The sequence below is a fragment of the Carassius gibelio genome, chromosome B18, assembly GCF_023724105.1.
Source record: "Carassius gibelio isolate Cgi1373 ecotype wild population from Czech Republic chromosome B18, carGib1.2-hapl.c, whole genome shotgun sequence".
NCBI lineage: Eukaryota > Metazoa > Chordata > Actinopteri > Cypriniformes > Cyprinidae > Carassius > Carassius gibelio.
In genome coordinates this window covers 10,263,514-10,285,253 of record NC_068413.1, presented here as the reverse complement: position 1 = coordinate 10,285,253, position 21,740 = coordinate 10,263,514, and the positions used below count along the sequence as shown (strand labels likewise).

The following is a 21,740-nucleotide window of genomic DNA, read 5'->3' as shown; positions in this document are numbered from 1 at the left end:
TATTATCTTTGTAGCGAATGGGTGTGTAGGCAGTCACTGAAAATTAAAAAATATATTTTTAAAATAATTTGTATTATTAATTTATTAAATCTGCTCATTAAATGTTACAATACTGATATTCTTGTCAAATGTGGTATTTATTGTTTACTTATACATTCCAAAGGAATTGCAGATATAATTTGGAAACATTCAAAACTGATCCATAAAATGAAAAAGTATTTATGTATATGTGTAAAAATGTAGCTGGATGTACATTGCTTCAGCTGCTACCTTTGATGACTGTGTGAAACTTGAGTGTGTGTATAAATAATAAATGGATGGTTATGAGTAAGATTTTGAACATATTAGTGGGACTTCTTGACAACAAATGTACAACTTCATATATAGACTATTGTTCCACTGCTAGCAAAGCCAGACTGGATGACCACATAAAGTAGTGTAACTTCAGGCTGGAACCTAACAACTGGACCTGATGAACACCAGATTAGACCAGTGAAATCATCATGAAACTACTGGCAGCAAATTAACGTTACTACTAAACTGTATTCAGCTTGTCATGTAATCTGAACCGCTCCATGAAAAATAAAACCGCTTTTATTAGGCTACTTATCGGGCTAAAACAGAATAATTCAACTCCAGAAAACTTATATGAATTAAGAGTTTTTTTTTTTTTTTTTTTTAAGTGAGGGCAAATCACTGCATCCACCTTTAACATGCTTGCTTCTAAAGCACGTTATTATATTATCTCAATAACCAATCGAATAGAAGCATAAAGTTATAAACGTTTTCTATTGGCTGAACGCTAATCCCTCCCTCGTCGACACGTGACGCAGCTCTTGATAATTGGCTACTGCTTGTTTTGTTTAATACCAGTTTCTCACGTTACAGTCTTACAGTTTACGCCATTAGCTTGTGTATAGTTCTAATTTGTAATAAAGCCAAGATACAATATATTTTAGACGACATATTTCGGGAATTAAACATTTCAAGCACCATCACTGTACATTCTGCTCATTGTAAGTATAATATTAGGTTGTTGGTTATGTGTTGAAACATTTAGAGTCGTGCTTTGCTCAGCTAGCTATTAGCTTGTAGCAGGAAGGTAGCGAGACCACATGTTTGTCTGTTCAAGAGGAAAATAAAAAAAAAAAACATTTGAAGCTCTTTTTTTAGATGAAGGGGGTCGTAAATAGCTAGGTATTCTGGCAAACTGTTTTGTGCAGCGTAAATTGATTGTTTGGTTGGTGGTTTTAGCTAGCAAGGCTGCTAACGTTAGTGTTATTGTCATTAGCTTGTGTGCAATGTATTACTAAAAGTAAGACATTGAATCATTTCAGCTTACAGCACCGAAACAGTCCAACTAAACACTGACCTCAAAGTCCACTTCCAACTTGAACATTGCATCCAATACAAATACTGTCAGTCCTTCTGGTTTTGTCCCAAGGACTGTTCAAAATGCAGATTTGTTATTATTATCATTTTTAATAAAAGAAGTCAGAAGAAGTTTATTACTTGAGATAACGTTACTATTTAGTAATGATATTGTTTCTGTATGTTGTTAAAAGACTAATGCTTTTGGCTAAGAAAGCCCTTTTTCCCCTACTACTTTTGCTGAAAATAATTAACCCACTGTTTGGAATGAGTGACTGCTGTTCTTTTGCTCGATTAAAAAAAAAAAAGTAGAGTCTAGTGGCTTTTAGATTTTTTTTTTTTCCTGAGTGGATGATTCACCCAAAATGAAAATTGTCATTTACTCACAAAAAGGACATGTCACAAAGAATAACAGCTTCATTCTACATAAGAAAACAATTAAAACTGGGTATTTGTTTTTAGGGTGAATTACTACTTAAGCCTGCTACACTAACATCCTAGACTGAGTTTATCCACAAAAAGAATCAAAGTAAACACATTTTGTTCACATTCTCTTTATTTTGGCCATCTTTAAACTTGCAATGAAATGGATGCAGTGAGAACCGTTTTTTTTTCTTTGTATGAACCATTTACACATTTCAGTGTAAATTTGTCATAGAGTTTGAGATGTGCCCGTTACACTCGAAAACAGACTAATAAACTTGAAGTTGCAGGAACAGTGTTTAAATGAACTAAATGAATGGAAAAGTCTCACATGCATCATAAGAGGGAAATCTGTCGGGACAGCCTGTCACACACACGATACTGCACCGATATCAAACGAGAACGATTCAGTTAATTTACAATAGACAAAAGGAAGTCTTGTACTCCTTTTTTACCCCTCTTGTTAGAAATTCACCATGATATACAAGAAAGGAACAACACAACTTCTGTTTCAAGGCATCTTTGAAAGCATTTTTTTTTTTCTTGTCTTGTTGTTTTAAAAATAATTTTACAGCCTTGCACCCATTCTGCGTGTATCTGTGACTAGCAAGGATGGCATTGTCTGTAGTAAAGAACCATATGATGTGCATATTCGGGGCTTAGGTCTTAGGGATGTAAAACTGAGTTGCATAACAGCTCAGCCCATCTGAGTTAAGCCCACCTCTTGCGGGACAGGCATTCACAGCCCAGAGTTAGTGGTGAATTAAGCCTCTGGATGTGTGCCTGTGGGTGGGGGACCATGTTTTCAGAAAAATGTGCCTCTTGATATTATGAGGCTGACATTTTGTGATGAATTTTAAGCACCATTCTAGATGTATTTAATAATGGCAGTGCTTGACCTGCATGAACTCCACAAGATTGTGTAAAACCTGATGATCATGTTCTCCAGCATAGTTTGAGATGAGCCAAAAAGCATCTTGAGCTTCAGTGGAAGATATAAACATCTTTACAAAAAGTCCCACAATCAGCATCAAATATTTAGCCCAATAAATAGTCCTTGTCCTTTTGAATGTCTACACTGTTGTTCAAAAATCAGTTATTTTCATATTTGAAAATCTATTATGCTCACCAACATTGGATTATTTGAATGACCGTCAATTTAAAGTAACTGTTTTCTCTTTTAATATTTTTTAGAATGTGGTTTCATGGCTCCAGTCACCAGTGTCACATAATTACCCAGAAATCAATCTAATATGTTGATTTGCTGCACGTTTCATTTTATTATCAAGACATTTATTCTGAAACTGTGAGACATTCGTGATTCTTTGAATAGTAAGTTTTAAGAACAAGATTAATGTATTTTCTGTTACTGTTGAGATGTAATACTTCCTTGCTAAGTAAAAGTATCAGTTGACTGTTTTTCCAGCAGCTAGCTAATCATAACTATTGTTGTCTTTTCTCTGACTGCAGAAAGCATAAAACCCTTTGCTCACTGTGTGGAATCCCGTCACCAGATGAACACCCCTCCTGATCTCCAGTAGACGGTTTTACTCTCTGTGAATATGGCCCCCCTCCTCCTCCTCCTCAGGCTGCCACACTGATCAACTCCACTGGACCACAAACACAGAGAGATGAGAGAGAACAACGAAAGAAATGAAAACTTGAGCCATGTGTTATTCAGGCTTCTCTGCATTCTGGACTTAAACCATTCCAAAACTGCAAATGCCCTTTCACGTTTGTTAGGTTTGAGGACACATGTGTCTTTAAATGGGCAATGACCAGAAACGGACTGCAGGGACCATGATTGTACGACTGTGCTTGCTTGTGGCCTTTTTAGGGGGTCGATTGCCTGTGGTGGGCACAGAGGAAGACAATGGACCGTTTTCAACACCCTTTCCTTCTCCTCTAAATGCTGATGCACTCTTAAGCTCAAACTGCTCGCAGCTCACACTGAAACTGGATTTTTCTACCAAAGTGGTCAAGCATGGTAAGCAATGTCATTGTTGTAAATTAAGAATGTTGTCGTCTTGTGTTTGTAACAAAATTAGTATTAATTTGGCTTATACTTAGCCAGTTGTTCAAGGTTTAAGTGTTTTGACCGGCAGGAGAACATTGAATTCCTCGTTGACTACAACATGTTCAGACATTGCGTTTTAGTATGTCATTTAGTGCTGTAATTTACTTTGTGTTGATAATGACATTTTATTGCACTGAAATTCAGCTAGTTTATTGAGGATTTAAAGCAGCTGCTGCCCTTCCTGTTGTAATTTAGGGCAGGACGAAACGTGAGTGTTTCAGGACAAACAGCAATGGTGTAATGTATTCCACTGTGCTGCAGCTCCGTCCATTCATTGGCTGGATTGTGCCCTCTGCTCTGTGTTTGTGTGTGTTTACTGGCAGGTGGGCCAGACTGTTTGCAATACATTCCTAAGACTTAATCAGAGTCCAGCGTTGTTTTTACAGGGGGCACATTTTACTAGATTGGGTGTGGTGTGGATGTGGGTATACAAGACCAGAATGTTACACCTTATTTATAGTGGCCTGATTGCTGCTCTATGAATGTGGCCTTTGTGCCATCTTCTAATGTTTAATTCATTCCCACTTCCCTCGCCCTAAGCTATGAATTGTTCCAAGGAGATTTTATATAGCAATAGTTTTATTTGTAAGGCATTAAGTTTCATGTAAATTCAATTTTGAGCAAAGCACATTGTCTGCTAATCTGACTGCATTTCTGGTTCCCTTCAGGAGATATAAATTAAGTGGTTCATCTTAATTTTTTTTATAGTCCTATGCTCTATAGCCATAAATGTACTGCACAAAACCAGTTCCGTTGTCTTGAGCCTAAATTAATACTAAGCCTTGCTGAAGTTGCATTCCTCAGTAAATACAAGTTCAGTTGTCCTGTGAGATTTTGACATATCTTTTGTTCTCTCTTTGTCTTTTCTAGAGTACATTGTTGCATTTAATGGATACTTCACAGCCAAAGCACGCAGTGATTTCATCACCAGCGCCCTGCGAGATGTGGATGCGGTGAACTGGCGCATCATACGGCGAGACAATCCTGCCAGCGATTACCCCAGTGACTTTGAGGTGGTGGAGATCCGGCAGGACACCCGCAGCAGCCTGCTCACCCTGCAGGACCACCCCTACATCAAACGAGTGACGCCCCAGCGCATGGTCCTCCGCAGCCTCAAACTGACTGACTGTAAGTAGTGCTTTACTCTCATAACACTTATGAGCATTAAGATCATGAATATAATACTGTTATAATATTGTACTTTGCCTTACTGTAATGTATTAAAACATACTGTTCTTTAGTACATAGCGTTATATTTATAAATCAAACCCTGCTGTGCACAGGTCACACAGGTTACATGCAATTTGTTCCTCCCCGCCTCTCTTTGGGTGACTGCAGAGAGGAAAGTCATCAGCAGGCGGTGAACCAAATAGAAAGTGTTTATTTACTGCATGGGGTGAAGGAAATGGCTTTCAGAAGTGTTTGAGGTGAAAGAATGTTCTGTGTGAGTTCCCTACCATTAGAATAAAAAAAAGAAATTGCACCTATATGCAAATCTGCTCTCAGTGTTGAGTCTCTGGGAGAGTGATTGGTATAATAATAGAATGACTTCCTCTATTCATGTCTTCCTTTACCAGCATCCTAAACAGGCTGCACGGCTTCTGTGTAATGCTTTTCCAGTGTATACTGCAAGATTTTGTAGTGTCAACCCAAAAAAAGGTTGAGACAATTTTTTTCTATTTTGTAGTGTAAAGTACCATTCAAATTTGTTGAATTAAAAAAAGCCCTTTCTTGAGCACCAAGAAATAATCAGAATTATTTCTGAAGAATCATTGAAGACCGGAGTAATGGCTAAAAAAATTAATATTTTCCATCAGAAAGTTGTTTGATTGATTGAGTCAATGAATCTTGTTTAGTGCTGTCTGATTTCCAGTTTTTTTTTTTTTTTTTTTTTTTTTTTTTTTTTTTTTTTTTAAAGAGCCATATTTGTTAAGTCCATTCTTGAATCGGATATCAGTGGTTGCGCTCGTTGGGGTCAGTTTGTCTCCCATCACAAGCAATTCACTTTCTCACAGTATAGCTGAAATGTATTTTTGCAGACAGCACCACTCTAGAATAAGTCTCAAGGAGCTGCTTATCAGTCTGGCTCCCACACACGCAAGCGTATCTCCCTCTTCAACCATGGTCTATACATAGCACAGCTTGGAGAACTCAACTAATAGCAGCTAATGATGTATTTTTGTTCTTATTACTGAAACCAAAGTGCCTCTAAGAATAACCCCTGGTCACAGTTTCAGAGCATATATGCAAGTAATTATCATTTAAATGATGTTGGGGTCAGTGCCACAGGAGCACAAGTGGGGGATTGAAAAGTAACATAATTACAGTATATGCGCTAGCAGTGTTGGGTGTAACGCGTTACAAAGTAACGCGTTACTGTAATAATATTACTTTTTTCAGTAACTAGTAGTGTAAGGCATTACTCGTCTGAAAATGGTAATATTATTACAGTTTTCCCAAGCTAGTTACTTGCGTTACATTTGCCAGTAGCACCTTCATCACACACACAAGGCACACAACACAGAGAACAGAAGGGAAGGGAAGGAGGGCGTGAATGGAACAGTGATTGGTCTGGGTTTGGCACGAGGTATCATTTACCATCACTGATTGGTCGACAGCCGGCAGCAGAGCGGCACGCTCAGACAGATGGGGAAAAAAATGGAAGCGTCAACAATGGCTAGCTCTTTTTCAGAGGAAGGTTCCCAGCAACAGAAAGCTAGTTTCGACGGGTGGAGATTCAGTAATTATTTTGTAGGAGTGCTCCGATCACGATCGGCCGCTCGTTAATGCGCATCTCAGTAAAGCCGGTTCTCTAATCAGCGGTTTATTCCATCAGGTGCGTGAACCATATGTTCATACAACCGTGCCAATAAACGCTGAAAATGAACTGGATTTGCGCATCTTCTCAGTTAATAACGGCTCTGTGTAGTAACAGCTGCTCTATGTGAAATCACGCACCTGATGGAATTAACCGCTGATTAGAGAACAGGTGTACTGACGAGCAGTAATATAAGTGAGTTGTGTAAACAGTGATTTATGTGACTTCAATTATTTCTTATTAAACTGAAATCGAAAAGTAAAAAGTATTTTTTGGAAAAACCACATCCTGGTGTTAGTCTTCATATGCTGCTGAATAGTGTTAACACGGATATAGAAAAATAAGGAGTGCAAGAGATTGATTCCTAATGTCAGTTTATTTTTAATTAATACTACAGTAGTTCGGTTCCCTTTACATCTTTAACTACCCGTTAATTTATCAATTGAATGGTTGACCTATCCTCATTAATAGAGCAAACATTTGCCCCCCCTGAGAGATTTGGCAGGAGCCGCCACTGATAAAGACCCTAAAGAACACTCCTCCTTTGTATGTTCTCCCTCCATCTGATGCATCTCAGGCAATCATAGAGTAATTAAGAAAAAAAGATGTAACTAGTAATATAACTAGTAATATAACTAGTTACTTTCTCCAGGGAGTAATAAAGTAAAGTAAGGCATTACTATTTTTGAGAGTAATATGTAATATGTAATATATTACTTTTTTGAGTAACTAGCCCCAACACTGTGCGCTAGTCACATCTGTATAGCTTTAGGGGGAATTAATGAGCATTATCAGCCAGAAAGGAAGACTGACATATCAGAGTTAGTCGAAGTGTTTGGATTGCTTAAAGCCTACGATTTCCTTCCAAATCTTGCACCCGCGCTTTACGAGTGTATTTTTTACTCTCTACCTCAACTCTTCTATGTAAAAGTGTCTGTATAAAGGTTTTATCACTGTTATTTTGAATCTGCTCTGTTTGAAAAGTGTAAATATTAATGAAAGCACATGGCTACCCATCTCTGGTCTCACCAGACGTTATTCAAAGAGCCAATAAAAATGGTAATGAAGGTTTAGAGGTTGATACTGTGTGATTAGGTTGGAGTTAGATAAATGGACAATTGTTTTTTTTACTGGTTTTGCTGTATTGTCACACTTGGGCTTAGTGTTGTGTTGAATTCGGCTGATTTAAATACGTTGCCGTGTTAACTAGCTAGTCTTATGGTATATTAATGCGGGTGGCAGAAGTGTGTCATTCAGTAGGTTCTTTTTATACTGTTTATAAACGTATATCCTTGGCACACAAAAAAAAATATATCGAATTGGGTGAAATCTAATTTTCATTCCTTTTGCTCTTTAGCGGGCACTGATGGGGCATCACCATGCAATGACACTCGCTGGGTGCAGAAGTGGCAGTCATCAAGGCCACTCAGGAGAACCAGTCTTTCTCTGGGCTCTGGATTCTGGCATGCTACAGGAAGACACTCCAGTCGCCGTCTCCTGCGGGCCATCCCCAGACATGTCGCCCAGATACTGCAAGCAGATGTGCTCTGGCAGATGGGATACACTGGTATGTGCTAAAGAAATGGCTGTTGTATGAATTTTTTTTCTACTACTTTCGGAGATTGGGATTACGATGAAGCATGTTACTGTGTTCGTTTGCAGGCTCTGGGGTGAAGGTAGCAGTATTTGACACTGGGCTGAGTGAGAAGCACCCTCACTTTAAGAATGTTAAAGAAAGAACCAACTGGACCAATGAGAAAACACTGGATGATGGTGAGACATAAAACAATTTCATGAAATGGGTTTAATCAATCATTATTGCACTCTGAGTGGAGTTGATTTAATCAGCCTAGATTAATTGTTCATATTACAAGCATTAATTATTTTTTTTTCAATCTTTGTCTGTCACATTCTTTCTTCAGGGTTGGGTCATGGTACCTTTGTAGCTGGGGTTATTGCCAGCATGAGAGAGTGCCAGGGATTCGCTCCTGATTCTGAGCTTCATATCTTCAGGGTTTTTACTAATAACCAGGTAGCACACAACATTCAAATCCACGATCATGTACAACTACCAAAATGTGTTTACACATTAAAATGACAGTAAATAAATGTTTAATCTTACTAAATTATTCTCTTTCAAATGAATGCTAATCTTTTGGGTCTTTCTATTAATTTAAAAAAGGACATTGATAATAAGAAATGATTCTCGAGGATAATTAACCCAAATTTAAATTGTCATTTAGCCTACTCACCCTAAAGTTGTTTCAAACATGTATCAATTTCTTTTTTTCTTTTTTTGCTGAACACAAAATATAATTTGAAGAATGTGTCTTAAGCAAAAAGTTTCTGGTCCCCATTAACTTCTATAGTATTTTTGTTCATACTGTGGAAGTCAGTGATGACCGGGAACTGTTTCTATAAATGTATACGTTTCTATAAAGTTTCTATAAATGATACGTTTTCATTTTTGGGTAAACTGTCCTTTTAAGACTAATGGCTCCTGAAAATTCTATTATGTCACTACAGGAATACATTTCAATCACATTTTAAAACAATAAAATAAAGTTTTGTGAATGAAAAGAATGTCGTAAAAAGTTCATTTATTTCAGTAATTCAGCCCGTGTATTAAATCAATTAAATGTACACCGCCTGAAGAACTTTAAGTCTTTGGTTCTTTTCATTGTGATGCTTTATGCTCACATTTATCAAAAACCCACCAAACCATTATCTAAACAAATTACAATACTTCATAAGACCAATAAAAAAAAAAAGGCCTTCTGGAAAGTATGTTCATTTTCCGGAACAATTGTACCAGGAACTTTTTTTCCCCAGGAACTGTTGTCCCCCACAGACCTGTTGCTTTCTGTGTTTCCACCGCGGTCTAAAGTACCGGAAAGATTATAAAATAAAATAAAGTTATAAAATAGTCTGGTGACGTAGGTCTCAATATAAAGTACACACATTTCAGACTTGCATCCTCTGTAGTTCGGACTTTGCGCATTCGACTCAGGAGTGTGACGTCCGCGACGACACAAATCCAGTAATTCTGCAAACAGTAGTGTACTTGATAACTTCAGTCAGCTCGCCTTGGCTACTGCAATTTTCCTCACTGTATATACAATTAAATGGGATATCAAATACCACTGCCTCCTTTCATTTTTCCATTTCAACGTAATAATAGCCACAGAAATTTACTGAGTTCAGGGAAATGTGTATATATATACAGCCATTACAATGAAGCTAAATATTTTATCAATTACCTCTTTATTTTCATTTTAACATATAGATAAATTTAATACAGACCATAGAGCCAGCGGCAAATGTCAGAAGGACAAGCCAAGTTGAGAGTGCTCTAAGCGGATACATGAGCACTGAGCTCCTGCTGATCACGTGGAGCTGTAGGGTCTCCTAAATCAGTGAAAGTTTTTTAAATAAAAAGTATTACCTCACCAGCAGGGACTTCCTGAGGGGCATTGTTTTACCCGGAACTTTATTTAGTTCCTGGTTCCTGTGGTGTAAACGCACAGAGTACCAGAGTACCAAAGTCCCTAGTTCCTGGGTAAAGTTCCCATGGTGGAAACGCGGCATTAGAGTGTAGAAACTTAACACTGGAATTTTAAACATCTTGGGCTATGAGCTTCCAAATGAAATGCAAAACTTGCTCTCATTTGAAAAGAGGACTTTAAACCACTAGGCAACAGTCCAGTTCTTATCCTTGGCGTAGGTAAGATGCCTCAGGAGTAGCTTAAAGAGGTAGTTCAGCTAAAAATAAAAATTTATTTAATGACTCACCCTCATGTCGTTCCAAACCCATAAGACCTCCGTTCATCTTCGGAACACAGTTTAAGATATTTTAGATTTAGGCCGAGAGCTTTCTGTCCCTCCATTGAAAACGTATATGTACGGTATACTGTCCATGTCCAGGAAGGTAATAAAAACATCATCAAAGTAGTCCATGTGACATCAGAGGGTCAGTTAGAATTTGTTGAAGCATTGAAAATACATTTTGGGTCCAAAAATAACAAAAATTACGACTTTATTTAGCATTGTATTCTCATCCGGGTCTGTTGTGAGTTCTACTGCTGTGATCGTTGACGTATGGTGCTGCGGACGTGTGTGTGGTGGCTCTTGATGCCTTGACTCCAGCCTCAGTCCATTCATTCAAATTCTTGAATCAATTTCGCTTGACAATCCTCATAAGGCTGCACTTCTCTCAGTTGGTTGTGCATCTTTTTTTCCTTTTACTCAACTTTGTTAACTTGCTTGGATACAGCACTCTGTGAACAGCCAGCTTCTATGGCAATGAATGTTTGTGGCTCCTTGTGAAGGTTGTCAATGTTTGTCTTTTGGACAACTGTCAGATCAGCAGTCTTCCCCATGATTGTGTAGCCTAGTGAACCAAATCAAATTGAGAGGCATGTCACCATATTCTAATTAGTTGAGACAGTGAATTGGTGGATTTTTGTTAAATGTGAGCCAAATCATCACAATTAAAAGAACAAAAGACTTGTTACTTCAGTCTGTGTGCAATGAATTTATTTAATACCAGTGTTTCACAATTTGAGTTGAATTACTGAAAAAAAAGGAACTTTATCATGACATTCTAATTCGTTGAGAAGCACCTGTATATTGCCCAGTTCTATTACTGGCCTCAGTTATAATTTTTTTTATATTATACATTTTTACATATGTGTTTTTCTTTTGTTTCTTTTTAGGTGTCCTACACTTCTTGGTTCTTGGATGCCTTTAACTATGCTATCCTGAAGAAGATAGACGTCTTAAATCTCAGTATAGGGGGACCAGACTTTATGGACCATCCATTTGTTGATAAGGTATGGACAAATTAAACCGACATTTATTTACTCAGCAGGTGCTATTGTCCAAAGCAAGCTACAAATAAGAAACCTCTTAAGCAACAGACGAGCACATTTTAATAAAGGTGCTGTGTATTTTGTCCTGTACATCAGAGTTTATGCTCTCTGAAATGTATTGCTCTAATAAAAGCTTAACTGTTCTGTGTTTAACAAGGTTTGGGAGCTCACAGCCAACAAGGTGATTATGGTATCTGCTATCGGCAATGATGGCCCACTCTATGGGTAAGAAAAGCCAATAAAAGCCAGTTGGCCAATATTCCCAACATATCTATTGATATTGATAGATTTTCTTTTTGTCTTCCAGAACCCTGAACAATCCAGCAGATCAGATGGATGTTATTGGTGTTGGAGGGATTGATTTTGAGGACAACATTGCCAGATTCTCATCCCGAGGCATGACAACATGGGTGCGTTCTTTCTTTTGGTGACCTCACATTACTGCGTTTTTCCTGTGCTGATTCCTGAAGAGGCCAGTTAGAACATGTCTGTGCATTTTGATCTGACCTAAAAAGGGCAGACCGACACCTCCTGCTACACAAATCGTGGCCTCCCCTGCTTTAGGAAGGAGAATAAATTGAAGATATGCACATGCACTTCAAAAGACTCAGTAAAAACCCTCTATTGCACCTTTGAAGTGGTTCAAAGAATTACAGCTTTGTAGATTTACAATAAAAGTTGCGTATAAATGAATGTCCTTGGAAAAAAAAAAATATTCCCCAGGTAAAGAACTAGGTGATTTTATATATATAATATGAATAAAAAAAAAAAGGAATTCTTGATAAAATATTCAAGTCATGTTTTCATACTGTTTTTCACTAAATTAACAAAGATGAATATCTTACCCTTTTTATTTAGATACACTAAATATATATTTATTTAAATATATTGTTTTTGGAATTCATTTTTTTTGTCAGTGATGCAAATAAATGTTTGAATCCGAGTTGTGAATCAATTTATTAGCAAACTTGCCAACATCCCATTAGCCATTTTATAGTGCTGGCTATGTATGCATGCTGAATTTTCACTTAGTCTCCTCTGAGGCATTGAATGTAACGTGTTGCTCTCTTTCCCACTCATCACAATATCTGTCATCTGTCTTGTCAGCTCAGTTTTTATCATAGTTTTGCTTTCTGTGCTGTCTGGATCAGGAGCTGCCAGGTGGCTATGGCAGGGTGAAGCCTGACATTGTGACATACGGCTCTGGTGTGCGTGGCTCAGGATTGAAGGAGGGCTGTCGTTCTCTCTCTGGCACCAGTGTTGCATCACCTGTAGTGGCCGGGGCTGTCACGCTACTGGCCAGGTGAGACAGATGAACAAAATAGCGCTTTGCACAAACATTCACAGCCTTTCCTCCACTCTTAGGATCTTACAGAAATCATTCTAATTGAGTGCTTATGGGAAAAAAGTAGCACTTTTCACAAAAATATTAAGATAATATTAAAAAAAGATTCATAAGTCCAAAAGAGCAGCATTTATTAGAACTAAATCTAACTGTAACAGTGTAACACCTAAATTAGGTGCTTCTGGTCTGAGGACCTGTATACTTAAAAGAGAGTGCACTTTATGTCAGGTGTGGCAGGTTATCAGTGATTCAGATCAGAGTTTCATTATTAGGTCCGTGTTTGCTGATAGTGATTGATAGTGGGCACAACTGTACTTTGTACATTTATTGCTATAAACACCACTCACACACAACTGATATGAAGTAGAACTAAATAAATTGGTCCCCGAAACCAATGGTTTTCTGCGTAAGTGCCTTATTTTTTTCCTTTGTCCTTGTGAGAGAAAAATAAATGAAATTGATCCTGAAAGAAAAGAAAAACAAAAAAAACAAATGAATTGACAGAATCAATCTTATTTTCCACAGGAAATTCAATGGCATAGTTTCTCTTTTACTGTCTTAGCTTTTGCTATATATTTGATGTACTCTCAGACTGTGATGGGCTTACATAATTTGTTGGGGTTTCCACTTTATAAGGTTTTCATTTCACCTCCTTCAGTTTCCTTCCTTTCTATCTCTTTCATATATATTGCTCTCGTTTGTATTAGTCTCTCATAGGTACATGACCCCATCTGCCTCTTTGCTTTATGGCCTCTGAGTCGCAATGTGCCTGTGTTTCTTTCAAGTCTGTTTTCTGGTCCTTAACCTGCGGTTGCACTGAAATGATAGCCCATCAACTCTCATCCATTTAACTGAACCATCTTTATTGTCTTTTGTCTTTCAAGCACTGTGTTGAACAGAGAGTTGGTGAACCCGGCCAGTATGAAGCAGGCCCTGATCGCTTCAGCACGCAGGCTACCAGGCGTCAACATGTTTGAGCAGGGCCATGGAAAACTCGATTTACTCCGAGCCTACCAGGTCCTTAACAGCTACAAGCCACAAGCCAGGCATGTCTCTTGCATAGACACAAATATAGTGTTCTGCTCTTTGACTAGCATTCTGCTCGCGTCTGGGTGATTTCAATATCTTATTAATTTATGCTGATTTATAAAAGTCCATTTAAAATGTAGCTAGCTTCTCTATTGCATTCTCATTAAGATTTAATTATGTCCCAGCCTGATTATAGAGTAGATTTGACCCGGTTCATTATATTGCACTGGCTCTCAGTGAGGGCCATCATCCTCTTATTAATTTCTAATGGTGTTTTTAATTCTTTAGCCTGAGTCCGAGCTACATAGATCTGACCGAGTGCCCGTACATGTGGCCCTACTGCTCTCAGCCTATTTACTATGGTGGCATGCCGACGATTGTCAACGTGACCATTCTTAATGGCATGGGTGTGACTGGAAGGATTGTGGACAAGGTAGGCAATAAAAAAATAGACTCTTTGCAATTCAGTTTAATCTCTTATTTCAAACATTAGAATGTATTTTCAACTATCTGTGGTCCATTTGAAGCATCTCAGTTATGTTTTAAATCCGCAGCCCATCTGGCAGCCCTACCTTCCTCAGAATGGGGATTATGTGGACGTGGCGGTGTCTTACTCTCCTGTACTCTGGCCCTGGTCCGGATACCTGGCTGTTTCCATATCTGTGGCCAAGAAAGCTGCATCGTGGGAAGGCATTGCTCAGGGTCATGTCATGGTTACAGTGGCCTCACCAGCAGAGAATGATGTGAGTAACAGTACTGTCCCTGATATCTCTAGTAAGGTTATAATCTGCTTAAGTCATAATTTATTTTTATTGGTTAATGACCACACTTTATTGGTACACTTCTAAGAGTTTCTTAGAAGGCTTTCAGACTGCTTAGAATATGTCTAAACTGCTTTCATTTTGGCTTTAGTGTAATTTGAGATCATGACCTGCTGTGGTCTGTTTTTTGTGTGTTTGTTTGTAACCAGTCAGCAATAGGTGGTGAGATGACCTCTACAGTGAAGTTACCAGTGAAGGTAAAGATTGTCCCCACTCCTCCACGTAGTAAGAGGATTCTGTGGGATCAGTACCACAACCTACGCTACCCGCCTGGCTACTTCCCTCGAGACAACCTGCGCATGAAGAACGATCCGCTTGACTGGTGAGCCTCGACCACCCAAAATAATTAATTCAATCAGTTGTTAGAAAATAAATTGCACTGTAATAAAGAATCTGTAGAAGGCACATTTAATATCTTGTTTCTAGAATTTCTTTTTTTTTACCCAAATTTTTGAGATTGCAGAACACAAAATCCAAGGGGGCATGTATGGATCCAGATCCAACTCCTCCCAACTTATACATAAACCTACCTATCTCCACCCCCTAATCCTCTAAACCCACCCCTTAAACTACCTATCTCCACCCCCTAATCCTCTAAACCCACCCCTAAACCTACCCTTCTCCACCCCCTGATCCCTAAACCCACCCATCTCCACCCTTAAACCTTCCCGTCTCCACCCCTGATCCTTAAACACACCCATCTCCACCCTTAAACCTACCCGTCTCCACCCCTGATCCCTAAACCCACCCATCTCCACCCCCTGACCCCTAAACCCACCCATCTCCACCCTAAAACCTACCCATCTCCACCCCCTGATCCCTAAACCCACCCGTCTCCACCCCCTGATCCTTAAACCCACCCATCTCCACCCCTAAACCTACCCATCTCAACCCACTAGATGTGGATCCAACCACGCCCCCTGGATCTTGTTTTCTGCAGTGAGGGTCTACTGCAGTTATTCTCTTAGAAGTGTGTATATGATGTTGTTTTTCTCTTGTTTTTTTTTTAAGGAATGGTGATCATATTCACACTAATTTTAGAGACATGTATCAGCATCTTCGCAGCATGGGCTACTTTGTCGAAGTCTTGGGTGCACCAATCACATGCTTTGATGCCAGTCAGTATGGTAGGCTTTGATCTCTTGGACTGTTTTCTGTATAAAGGTTAATTAGTTTTGTGGTGTAAGCCATGATGGAAATCAACTGTGATCTGTTTCTGTGTGTTTATAGGGACCTTGCTGATGGTAGACAGTGAAGAAGAGTATTTTCCTGAAGAAATCACCAAGTTGAGGAGAGACATAGATAACGGCCTGTCTCTTATCGTCTTCAGTGAATGGTACAACACATCAGTCATGAGAAAAGTGAAGTTCTATGATGAGAACACCAGGTACTGAGAACATTAAGGGTCACTGTAATCTTGTGTCACTATCTCTACATTTAACAGAAGACCTTACTCCATGTATCTATTGATAATTTTTCAGTGGGGTCCACGAGTAAAAATGCTCTTTTTTATTTTTTACATTTATAGAAAGAAATGTATAAAACCATATTACATTTATAATATTAATAATGGTTATGCATTTAATATTTTTTTACTTTCTTATAACCTTAATCATGAGACCTTTTAGAAATTCTTTAGGTTTAGATATATTGTGGTGTCCAAACAGTCTGAGAACAACTGAAATACGAGATTTAAGGTTAAAAACAAAAAACATTTGCACAAAGTTATCATTTCAATAGACAATCATTTGTGTCAAGACTGCCTTGCAAATTTTTTTTTTTCTTTTGTAATGTTTGTTTAATTTTCCAATTGCCATCTACTTTTCTTCTTCTTTTTTTTTTTGTCCTAATTTAAATTAAAGTGTGCTTCTCATTAGGGCAAGTGCCCTAATTCAAAACTAATGTAATTTTGGGAGGATTTTAATTGTATGGGCTCTATTATTGTCTCTGACAAATACTTTTTTATGAGGGGCTCTTGGTAAAGTGTCCAATTCAGGGTAAACAAGTTTTATTTATCAAAAAAAAGGCAAATTTTTAAAGGTCCGTTACATATTTGCAGGCAATGGTGGATGCCGGACACAGGGGGAGCTAACGTGCCAGCCTTGAATGACCTGATCTCAGTGTGGGGTATGGCCTTCAGTGATGGTCTGTATGAGGGAGACTTCACAATGGCAGATCATGACAGTAAGCCTAATTTCTCACTATAACATAGCTATATTAATAGCTATGTTTCCATCCAAAGATGCTGGAACATTGCATAAAACATTACGAATAAAGCACTGTTTCAATCCAACAAGTCGGAGAGAACAAAATCGATTAGTCACTTCCTGATAAATTGGAGGAGTAATAAGTTGTAGAAGCCACTAAATAAAATCACTTTCATATATGATAAAAACGAAACACAATAAATGCTGTCATTGCTTTCGGAGGTGGATGCCTGCTGTTTAGGAATTGCAGTGGTGTAAGACAATTATACAGACTTACTTTGGCATTTCAGAATGATCAAAAAAACTTTTCAGATGCTGTGTTACAAGATCGGTCCGCAGTAAACATAGCTTCCTGTTAAAGTTTCAGTATCGAGTAGACCAGTGGTTTACAACCTGTGGGTATTGCAGGTGGGCCCCCAATTACTTTTAAAAGAAATAATAATATTGTTTATTCATGTAAAAATATCTAAGTCATAACATAATTTCATATATATAATTAAATAACAAAAAATATATATTAAACTGTAACTATGCTTCCACTATTCAAGCTCGCTGATTGGTTTAAGAATAAACCACCAATTTATATTTTTGCTGCATATGCTACAGAACAACAAATTCAAACATGCATAAATGGCTGTCAACAAGGTCAACATAAATGGCTGTTGTATTCCCTCCTGACTGCTTGCTCCGCTGGCTGTCTCCCTGCTGCCGAGCTCTGCCTGGATCTGTTTTTTCCCGTTTTGCTGAGCGGTGCCAGTCAGAGTTATTTTCTGTTCATTGCCAGTTCATTCTAGGGATGTGTGATTAATAGAAATAGTCATAAAATCACGATTTGAGTGTGAGCGATTTCTAAATCGCTTTATAGCACGATTTTCCGCAGCCCCAACCTCCCGCTGTAAATTTCAGATCCAATCAGAATGCAACGCGCCTAGCGCGAAAACAGACTGGGCATATGCTTACACACACTGTCTGCGATGCGGCTTTTTCAAAGCCCATGTTAACGGATCAGAGCGTTCACATTGCACGCATGTATCTGAGCAAGCACGTCTGGTTTTGTGACAGAGCAAAGGAAATCTGCGTGCAAAAAGAGAGATTTGCGCTTGTACATTATTTTCATTTGTTTTTGCGTTACAATAATGTGCTCTCGCTGCTGCTTCTGCACCGCATACACATGCTGTATACACACTGCAAACGGAGTAGGCCTACGTGTGAACCTGTACAGTATAATGTATAACAAATCTATTTCAACACCTGAGGCACCACTACAATTAATGAGCTCTAAGAACAATGCATGGCAAAAAAAAAGAAAAAAAGTCCCTGAACACGAGATTTATTTATTTATTTTTTTGCCATAAGTCTAGAAATTTTGTTACACTTTTACGATAATGATTATTTTGACTTATGTCTGTTCTAGAGGCGTTACAACTTTTTGATAAAGCTCTAATTGGTTTTCTTTTGGAAATGTTTCAAATTCATCCTGAATGCATTTATGACTGTAAAGCATATCCGTGTGTGTGTCAAAATTGTGATTAAAATCGAAATAGCAAAATTGATCAAAGAAATCACTTTTTTTTTTTTTTATATCGCACAGCCCTAGTTCTTTCAAAATACTGTTAACCATCTAGCTTCTGAGTACTAAGTTATTATCCCAACAATAGTGGGGTCAGTTCATTTTTTTTTCAGTGGGGTGGGCAAATATATGTGTTTGGTTGTGTGCTCCGCGAGTTAGACTATTTTAATGGAGACAAGCTTGCCTAAAATATTATTGAAAAAAAGATTTATAATAATATATCATGTCTTTTTGTTTTTAGTGTATTATGCTTCAGGGTGCAGCATTGCTCGTTTTCCTGAGGATGGGATTGTCATTGCTCAGACCTTAAAGGATCAAGGTACGAGGCACATGCTGTGATTGTACACATCTCATCACTGCTCTATCCATGGAGACCAGCTAAAAGCTCCCTCGTTTTCTTAATTCTTTTGTTATTGTTATCTGACATCCTCCAATTTCTAGGTCTGGAGGTCTTGAAACAAGAGACAGCAGTGGTGGAAAATGTGCCTGTGCTTGGACTGTACCAAACACCCTCTGAGGGGGGAGGCCGTATAGCACTCTACGGAGACTCCAACTGCATTGATGACAGTCATAGACAGAAAGGTAATGGACATTTGTGCAAACAAGTCTGAGAGAGTTCAGAAAGACTAGCCCCACTAAATATAAATTTTTGTATGTGTTTAATCAATTAAATTCAATGAGTTTGGGTTCTGTTTTCTCCATTTTAGACTGTTTTTGGCTTCTGGATGCTCTGTTGCAGTACACTTCCTATAGCATGACTCCACCCAGCCTGACCCACTCTAAAAACAGAGTAGTGCCCCCAACAGGCACAGACAAGCCATTACCACAGAGATTGGAAGGTAATATTTATTTCATAATTTTTTGTTTCATTTTTATTCATAATTTTTTCAAGCGAATTTATTTGTTTTTAATGTAATGTATTTTTTGTAATGTATTTTTTTAGTCATTTTATTTGTATTTTAATGCATTATTTTCAGTTAATTCATTATTTAAAAAAAATCCTTATTCATTTTATATTGTTTTTAATTCATTTTTAAATTCATTTTTAATTATCAGTGAATTTTTATTTATTCATTATTTTTAAATCAATATTTTTTGTAATTTGTTTTTATTTTTAATTTAATTCATTATTTTTAAATTCATTTTAATGAATTCATTTTATTTTAATGAATTTAGTTCATTTTTATGAATTAGATTATTATAAAAAAAAAAAAAAAAATATATATATATATATATATATATATATATATATATATATATATATATATTGCCTAATAAAGCGCTATATAAATGTAATAAATTAATATTACTGTGGTGGTGATTTATTTTTTGTAGGTAATCACCTCTACCGTTACTCCAAAGTGCTGGAGGCTCATCTGGGTGACCCTAAGCCTCGTCCTCTACCAGCATGTCCTCATCTGTCTTGGGCTAAACCCCAGCCGCTTAACGAGACTGCTCCTAGGTCAGTACACATGAGACAGCTGCCAATCTCAACTACTTCACTCTCAGTGTAATCTAATTTAAATTTGAATGCATTGTCTTGTAATACCAACATCTGACATGTTTTTTTTTTTATTTATTTTTTTATTTTATTTTTTTTACATTTTATCTCTTCTCAGCAATTTGTGGAAGCACCAGAAGCTACTGTCAGTGGACATGGACAAGGTTGTTTTGCCTAGTGTGAGGCTGTATCGGCCTCAGGTTCGACCCCTGTCTCCTGGAGAAAGTGAAGCCTGGGACATCCCTGGAGGTGAGGAAGGAACTTTGGCTGTGTGTTTAGGAAGTTATCAACCAATTGTCATCCACAAATTACCTTAGATTTCATACAAAGGATCACATTTAATCATAATTCATGTTTCTGTTTTTCCTCAGGAATAATGCCCGGCCGCTATAATCAAGAGGTGGGCCAAACCATCCCAATGTTTGCCTTTCTTGGTGCCATGGTTGTCCTTTCCTTCTTTGTGGTGCAATTGACCAAGGCCAAGAGCAAGCCCAAGCGCAGGAAACCCAGAGTGAAACGGCCGCTTTACCTTCAACAACAGCAACAACAAACCCCTCACTCAGGCAAAACCCCCACCGTATGATCAGCCACATACCACATCTGGACAAAGTAATGCAGAACAGTCTTCCCTGCGGTGTGTGTGATGCCGTAAACCCTTGATAATGAGATTTTAAGGGCTGTGTCTACATTCTTGAGATGAACCAGCCAGGGCCTTGTTTGGACATCAGTGTTCCCGGTCACATCTTGTCTTTATTCAATACTTGCCTTTCAATTTTGTGACCAAATGGAGGAATGTTTCCTTTTTTAATTTATTGATGAAAAATTGACTCTTGACCCTTGCTTTGTATGTCGAATTGGACATCAGAAACCAGCCATTTCAGTTTTCCTTGATCAACATATTGGACTTGTTTCCACATGTCCTGGTTTTTGTATTCAGTCAGACTGTGTTTTTATAAAGCAGTTGTGCGTACGTCCTTTGTAAATAGCCATCATGATTTCACTGTTGTTGGTGTGGAATTATCAATGTTTTAAATATATCTTATCCGATATAAAGCAAGAAAAACCTGCCTCTGTCTTTATGATAAATATTAGATGACAGTCTTCATATAACATTACAATTGGGGAAAAAATGGGAACAGTTTTTATCTTGTTTATCCAAGGGATGATTGCGGTAAACCACCAGAAGTATTAAAACCAGTATTAAAACAATAAAAGACCTGAAATATTTCAGTTGGTGTGCAATGAATCTAAAATATATGAAAGTTAAATTTTTATAATTACATTATGGAAAATAATGAACTTTTATCACAATATGCTAATTTTTTTAGAAAGACCTGTATATGGAATGCTTTGGTTTTACTTTTGCTGCTTTCGATGATGGATGAACTAATTTGTCCTTTGTTTGCATAAGAGACATGTGCATTATATGGATGAAGCAGTCACATTCGGACTGTGTTGCCTTATATTTTTGTGGAAACCATCATACACTCCCATTAAAAATGTATGGGGTAAATAAGATAAAAAGAAATAAATACTTTAATGCAGCAAGTGACACTGAAGATTGGCTGCTGAAAATTCAGATTTGTCCTCATCACAGGATCTGTCTGTAAACATTTATTATGCAATCTTTGTTACTGCTGAAAGGGCAAGAAATATAACCAATTGAATCTCCCGAGATAAAAGCATTCTTCAGGCTATCCCACACAA

The 21,740-nt window shown here is 37.7% G+C and overlaps 1 protein-coding gene across 1 annotated transcript; it reads left to right on the top strand.

Moving 5' to 3' along the window:
• The first annotated feature begins 848 nt into the window (after positions 1-848).
• LOC127977671 (membrane-bound transcription factor site-1 protease) lies at positions 849-21,228 on the top strand. Its single transcript, XM_052582657.1, has 23 exons — positions 849-1,016; positions 3,265-3,781; positions 4,742-4,999; positions 8,047-8,256; positions 8,352-8,462; positions 8,612-8,721; positions 11,405-11,521; positions 11,718-11,785; positions 11,868-11,970; positions 12,712-12,863; positions 13,790-13,951; positions 14,223-14,367; positions 14,489-14,677; positions 14,905-15,077; positions 15,767-15,882; positions 15,986-16,142; positions 16,815-16,939; positions 18,774-18,851; positions 18,974-19,114; positions 19,240-19,371; positions 19,868-19,994; positions 20,152-20,282; positions 20,405-21,228. The coding sequence occupies exons 2-23, from the start codon at positions 3,562-3,564 to the stop codon at positions 20,614-20,616; spliced, it is 3,237 nt and encodes a 1,078-aa protein (XP_052438617.1). The 5' UTR covers positions 849-1,016; positions 3,265-3,561; the 3' UTR covers positions 20,617-21,228.
• The last annotated feature ends 512 nt before the right edge of the window (positions 21,229-21,740 follow it).